The 7,180-nt window shown below is 44.0% G+C and overlaps 1 protein-coding gene across 1 annotated transcript; it reads right to left on the bottom strand.

Annotated features, from left to right (window-relative positions):
- Positions 1-4,923: 4,923 nt before the first annotated feature.
- On the bottom strand, positions 4,924-6,921 carry CRYGB (crystallin gamma B). Its single transcript, XM_037029875.1, has 3 exons — positions 6,835-6,921; positions 6,498-6,740; positions 4,924-5,269 (listed from the first exon to the last, which is right to left on the bottom strand). The coding sequence occupies exons 1-3, from the start codon at positions 6,841-6,843 to the stop codon at positions 4,994-4,996; spliced, it is 528 nt and encodes a 175-aa protein (XP_036885770.1). The 5' UTR covers positions 6,844-6,921; the 3' UTR covers positions 4,924-4,993.
- Between the last annotated feature and the right edge of the window lie 259 nt (positions 6,922-7,180).

Below are 7,180 nucleotides of genomic sequence, written 5' to 3'. Positions count from 1 at the left end.
GACAAAACTTTGAAAATCATTACTCTGGTTTATTTCTTTATTTTTTCTAAATGAGAAAAACATATGTTTTAGCTATCCCCAGGTAAAACTTACTAGCAATTATACCCACATTCTTCTCAACCATATAGGCAGAAATGCTTTTGGCTTTGTTCTATATTTCCCTACACAGATAATGAGAGAATCAGAGCAGAAGTGTCAGCACTTTAAGTAAGTAATTGAGCGGATACACAGGAAAAGAGATCATGATGCATTCGTGTATGACTAACTGTTAATCTTTTCTCAGAATGGCGTAGTTTTGACACTTCTCTCACCTCTTTTCAGGTCTCTCTCCTTCTCTTCCCTTGCCCCTCCCCTGCCTTCCTCTCCTCCGGGCTCCCGCAACCCTCCCCCAAAAGCAGCTGTTTTTCTTCAAGAGTCCTCATATCTCAGCTGGACTTTTGATAGTATCTTGACTCTGTCCAGTCTCGCTTTTCTTCGGAGCCAACTCTGCTAGGACACCAGGGTGATCAGTATCAGAACACATCAAGTCATGCTGCTGCTATGAGCCGAATGTCTGTGTTCCCCCCAAGTTCACAGGTTGAAACCTTAATCCTCAACTCAATCATAAAACCTTAAACCCCAATGTAATGGTGAAGCCCTAATCCCTAAAGGAGATGAGGCCTTTGAGAGGTAACTAGGTCGTGAGTGTCTTTACAAAAACTGACATGGAAGAGCTTGTTTCCTCTCTCTCTTTGCCAGGTGAGGATACAGAAAGAAGATGTCTGCGAACCAGGAAGTGGGCTCTCACCAGAGAATATGTCTGCCAAAGCCCTGATCTTCGACTTCCCAGCCTTGGAACTGTGAGAACTGTGTGTTTGCTGTTGAAGCCACCCAGTCTCTGGCATTTTTGTTACAGCAGACAGAACTAAGACAGCTGCTCATCTGCTTGAAATACTTCACTGACTCCCCTTAGGGTCTCCAGAATCAAGTACCAGTTTCTTAGCATGACATTCCAGGCCCAACATCCTCTGTCTGTCCCCACACTTTCCCTCCAGTCACATTGGACTACTTGTAGTTTCCCAAACACACAGTTATTTGCACACTTCTCTCGTTTTTGAATGTATTGATCTTTTTTGCCTTAAGACACTGGTTTCACATTTTTCACCCAGAGAAATTCTACCCTTTCCTCAAACTCAGCTCAAGTGTCAATTCCTCTGCAAAGATGATCTCGAACCCTTCTTTATCTCCCAGGCTAATACTGCGTATTTGGTTCACTGAGCATCTTGCTCATACCACTGTAATGGTAATTATCATTTATCTAATTATTTCGTTTGGGGTATCAGTTCCTCCAAATAAATGAGGAGACCCCCATCAGGACAGTGACTACTCTATCTTTAGTTTTGTGTCATCTCTAATTGGCAAAATGAACTGGTATATTAAAGTTACGCAATAAATACTTGAGGTATATAAATGTTACTCTCTAGTCTGAAGTTCACTTTGTAATAGTCCGCAGGACCAATTTCAAATGCTCAGTGCATACCGGCATACCCGCCCACATCAAAGTTCGGCATCGGCAACTGTCAATATGTAGAATGCCACGGACGCCCTGCATTTGACCTATTGGTGGGACTTTATAACAAGGGACTAAGCAAAAAAGCAAATATAGGAACAATATGTTGTCACCCTTTGCTCCTCAGTAATTCTCATTTTTATGTCTCCTGACACATGAAATTAATGTTACAATGGCAGCAGCCAATTCCCGAGTTTTGCCAGTGTTTGAGGTCCAGCCGGCAGTTCACCTTACCACCCACCTTCCTGCTTCCTAGTAATTCACATAGCATGTGTGTCATATATGTGCCTGGTTAAATGAGCAGAGGTCATTTGATTGGCAGCCCTGTAGACCAGACTAGGCCATACAAAGAGTCTGGGTAAAGGACCGAAGACCACCATCATAGAAACACCTTGTCTTTGATGACTCACCTCTGCTTAACTCCTGTGGCATTTTAGTACAAACTGACTTTTGGGTTAAAAAAAATTTCTTCTAGTTTAAGCAACAGGTTGTTGCGATGTTCACTTTTGCTTTGACAAACCGACAAGGGAGAAAACTTAATTCCTGAAGTTCGAGGAGAGAGAATAAGACACATACTAACGTCAGGACCTAACTGCCTGGCAGCAGGGCAGGGCAACTGGAGAGAGAACCCAGAGAAGGAGGATCCCTTGAGAGTATGACTCCACACAGCAGTTCTCGGCACTTCTTTATGGAGTAGCTGCTACTTCAGTTTCTTTGCTTGGCAGGCCTTTTTATAGAGCTGTTAGATAGATAATCCAGGAGCCATTGTGGACTCAAAGGGAAAAAGGAAAAATGGAAGAAAAAGATTTAAAATCTGGGCTTCGTATCACAAGTTAGGATATGCAAGAAACACTGTGTGTGTTGGGTGTGCAGTTTGACACTGGAGTTATCTCCAATTGTTAGCTCATCTTGATGGGGACAAGGTTAGTAGAATTCTGTAGGCTATCCCTTCCATTCCACTCTTTCTGGCTGCCTTCTCTTCAGACCCTCCCACCTCTTTGAGGTCTCAGCATTAACTTCAGAGAGAGTAGGGAGAGAAGGAGAAAAGGTGGACTCAGGAGTTAGTTTGGGCGTAACCTCTTCCCCTGGTCATGCCCCGATGTTGGGTTTTCTTTATACTGGAGTCAGAGCAGGGATACCGGTCTCTCTGCCGGCATCCTAGTGACAGAAGCAACTGATTTTCAAGAAGAAAAACTTGATTGATGAAACCCAGGAACTCTTGTTTTATGAGCTTTCAATTCAGGTATTTCGGGATAATTTCCACGTCTGAAGTCTGTGATACGACTCCTTGGCAGATAGTAGAAAACTCAGTACTCCAAGAAACTTCGGGTTCCTAATTCATGTTGGATATATCATGATTGGCAAAAAGAAGACTATCCACCTGGCTGGTGTAGCTCAGTGGATTGAGCGCGGGCCTGCAAACCAGACGATCGCGGTTCGATTCCCAGTCAGGGCACATGCCTGAGTTGCAGGCCAGTTCCCGGCAGGGGCCGGTTCCCAGCAGGGGATGCACGAGAAGCAACCATACATTGATGTTTCTCTTCCTCTCTCCTTCCCTTCCCCTCTAAAGATAAATAAATATATTTTTTAAAAAAGAAGACTGTCCAAAAAGCCAGCGCTGGTATTGAGAGTTTAAAGTCTGAAGAACTGAGATTTTGGAACAATGAACACAAAATAATTCGAGAATCTGTTTTTCCAGGGAAGGACCTTTTATAAGCAGCCAAACCATATGTTCTGGTTTCCCTGGAACAGTCTCAATTCCTGCTCTCGCCCCAGCATCATCCTTAATAGTACACTTTTACTCTCAAAAATGATTTAGTTTTAGAAACAAATTATGTTTGCTCTATTTATAAGCCACTTGACTAGTACGTTTGGCACCCCTGAGGACATGGGATAGACAGAGACTCTGTAACAACCATGTAGGTACCACTAAGAATAGAGAAGAGAGGAGCACAGAAGGGAAAGGAGGTAAGATCACCCATGCGCAGGTTGGAGCTGGCAGACTGGCTGGAGCAGGACCACCCACTGCATTTGTGTCATAATGATCTACACTTGCCTCTCTCTCCTAGGACCCCTGTAATGAAGCTAGCTGCACACAGGATGCTTTATGTGGGAGATGGTTCCGGAGTATGTCTTCCATCTGAGTCAGTATGATGTGTGGGAGGGGAGAGTGAGACACATAGGAAAGGCGAGATGATCTGCCCAGTGGCAAGGTAGGAGTTCAGAGTGGATGGTGACTGGGAAAAGCATAAACCATTCCTTTTCTCTCTAGAATTATAAGACACAATTACAAGAGTCATTTTGTTAGAATTTCAAAGGATGGGGTACTTAAATTTTGAACTGAAGCTATCAGCTTCATCGAATTCCTTGATAAGAAGTAATACTATAGAACTATAATATGATATCAAAGAACTATATTTAATTGCTGCCAGATGTTATTGAGGGTGTTGTATATTCAATGCCCTTGTTGCCAGGAGCCACAAGAAATTTTTCTGTTAGGTTTTAGTACTTGGAATGATTAGGCTTGTCATGCATAATTCATTTATTTGTCATAAAGATTCCACGAGTTGTGGAACTGATCTTGTTTCCCTCTCTGCCTTGGCTGCTGGATCCACATCTGGCTCTATCTACAGCCAACGAAGTGCCTTAGAGAATGCAACATGGCCTTGAACTTCACCCCTGGCTCCATTTCTCTCTCTGTCTTTCCTGCTCTTTCTTTGTCTTCTGTGCAATTTCCTCATTCATTTTCATTTATTTGCTTTACTATATGTAATTTTTATTAGTGACTTTAATCTATTTTTGAAAAATAAAGGACACATACATACAATGAAGCCCCAGAAAGTTTCAATTTCTTATTTTGCATTTAGTATAATTTTTCTACATATAATACTTTATTTCCTATTAAAATGATAGAAGGCTGACTTTCCCTGTGTGCATATGGTCTTGGTAAAAATCCTGAAATTCTTCTGTAAAGCACACAGAGCAAACATATGGGAATTGGGTTTGGACTGGAATCTCATGGAAGAATGGGACATCGGAAATGAAATTGGGAGAAAAGGAACAGTGGCTGTTATGCTAGGTGGGCAATAGGTGAGAGGGAACAGTTTATCTACAGAGCTACAGTAAGACTCCAGATGCTGAGAATGACCTTTCTCATCAGCTAAGACTTGGACTATCCAAAAAAAAAAAAAGAGAGAGTGGAGACAACCAGGAAAGAAAATCAGGTTAAGTCTTTAAAAGAATGCCGACAAAATGTCCTCGCTTTATCCTCCTTTTAAAATGTTTCCCCATTTTGAAAACACGTGTCATTACGTTTGCCAAGTGCCAAAATTGCAAATGAAAGCTTGGGAGACTGAAAGACAGGCCGGACTCTGTTGGTGCCAGAAACACAAGCTAAAGCGTTTTATTAGATTCTAAAGGAGAAACAAGGAGAATGTGAATACTTCAGTAGAAATCCATGACACGTCTAAAAGAACCAACTTTGGCGTTCATAGCACCCCAGTCAAGGTATCTTCTGTACCCTCCTGGTCTCAGCAGGTACTGCCGCCCCCGGTAGCTGGGCATCTCGTAAAGAACCCAGTAGCCCTCCAGCACATTGAGGGAGTGGATTTCACTGATGTGGAAGCGGTCCTGAAGAGAGAGACAATCATCTGTGATCTCTGACATTTGTCCTCTGAAGTCATCCCTCTCGTAGATCCTCATTCTGTAAGGGCCGGAGTGCTGGGGTGGCAGACAGAAGGTAGAAAGTAGGTGAACACAAATAAGGAGAAATTAAAGTTCCAGTCCCTGCGCCTCCCTGGTCACACTTGTCCAGAAGTTCTGAGTTCAAGTTTGCTTCCAGAACAGCCATGTTGCAGAGTTAAAGAGCCTTCCTGATCCCCCATCACCCACTTGAAGTGAGTCTAATAGCTACTGGGTACAGCAAGGAACAGAATTCAGCAGCCCTTCAAACGCCACCCACCATTCTCTGGCCTTGGGAATTAAGTTTTGCCTATAATAAAATGGATTAATTCAGTCCTCGTTATTAGAGAAATTTCTTCACAAAGGTGAAAGATAAGAGTCATTGGAAAGACCTGTTTCATCTGATACATTACTCATGTTAAAAAAGCCACGTTTAGCTATTTTCTGCACAACTGATGTCTTAACATTCACGTACACGATGGCACATGGGATTACAAAGCTCTTGTACAAGTTCAGGATGACACCTTTTCTAATGACAGTTCAGATTTCAATCTCTTTGACTCTAGCTTCCTCTCTGGCCTCCTGCCCTCAACTTTTTTGCTTCCCTTGGCTGCAAGAATCATGTTCATTAAGCTCTGTCTGGCTGACACTACAACTCCTGCCTCCCAAACACTGTTCTTCTGAGAACCCTGCAATTACTGACTAGGAAATGGCGAACCTCCAACAAAAGCTTGGATTTGGCCTTTCCACTAGTTTATAAGCCCGAAAGTGAGCTGGTAGGTTCTGACCACAAAATTAGAACAGAAACTAGCAGACAGGGACCTCCCTTCATCCAAGAGATAACCAATAGAACAGTGAGCCAAAGCAAGCAAAAGTACTTTCATCAATTAAACAGACACAGATTGTTCTTTCTAAGGTTTGCCCTATTGGATTTCTGAGTTGGTAAGGCTTGGAATCACCACTTTAAGAAATTAAACCATGAACAGGTGGTAACTTCAGTTTTCTCTATGTTCTGCTTTTTCTTTGTCTTCATCTTTTCATTTTGGATTACGTTTAAAATATAAAATCTGGGGACATGTGACTTAAAAAAACAGGTTTCATGAAGAATGTCTTCTCATCTGAAACATCCTTCTGGAATGAGCTGCAGGCACTAGGTTCATTTCCACTTTCTGCTCACTAGTTGGAACAATGTGGCTGAAGAATGATTTTTTTTTAATGGCTTTCATTTCCAAAGAGAAATTGAAGAAAAAGACAGAACCACACTCACTTCGGGGATGAGGCGGCAGGAGCGCACGGAGTCGCTGAGGCCCATCCACTGCTGGTAGTCGGGGTAGTCGCCCCGCCGCAGGAAGTACTGGTGGCCCTGGTAGTTGGGGCGCTCATACAGCATCCAGCAGCCGCTGTCCACGCGGATGGAGTTGCAGCGGCTGAAGTAAGGCTGCAGGTTGGAGCAGTCGCTGCTGCACTCGTAGCACCGGCCCTGGAAGCCCCGGTCCTCGTAGAAGGTGATCTGCAAAACGGCAGAGGTGAGAGCGTGAAGCTATTTGTCCTGCTGAAGATGCTGCAACAAGGCAAAAGTTGAGGCGCACGGAGCCAGCACTTACCTTTCCCATTTTGGAGAGAGTGCGCAGGTGCTGTTCACTTGGTGCTGTGTGGGACCAGAGCCACCGCCTGCGCTCTATATAGCTGCCCTGGCTGCTGCCTCCGCAGGAAATCCACAAAAGGGGCCCATTTCGGAGAGTAGGGGATTTGCAAGCTCGGCGCTCCACGCTCCCCCACCCCGCCCCTCCCCGCCCGCGCCCCTCCCGCCCCCTACCTGTCACTGGGGTTGCTGAATGGTTTGCTCTCATTCTTTCTGGTAGGTTCTGGTAGTTCTAATTCACTAAAGTTGTTGTTGCCACCAAAATGAAAAGAGCCTTCGCTCTTTCAGTTGAGCAAAAGCAGGAGCGA

Source organism: Sturnira hondurensis, unplaced genomic scaffold (assembly GCF_014824575.4).
Source record: "Sturnira hondurensis isolate 20B ecotype Veracruz unplaced genomic scaffold, ASM1482457v3 Scaffold0001532, whole genome shotgun sequence".
Lineage (NCBI taxonomy): Eukaryota > Metazoa > Chordata > Mammalia > Chiroptera > Phyllostomidae > Sturnira > Sturnira hondurensis.
The sequence above is the reverse complement of the archived record's forward strand: the minus strand, read 5'-3'. Positions and strand labels throughout refer to the sequence as shown.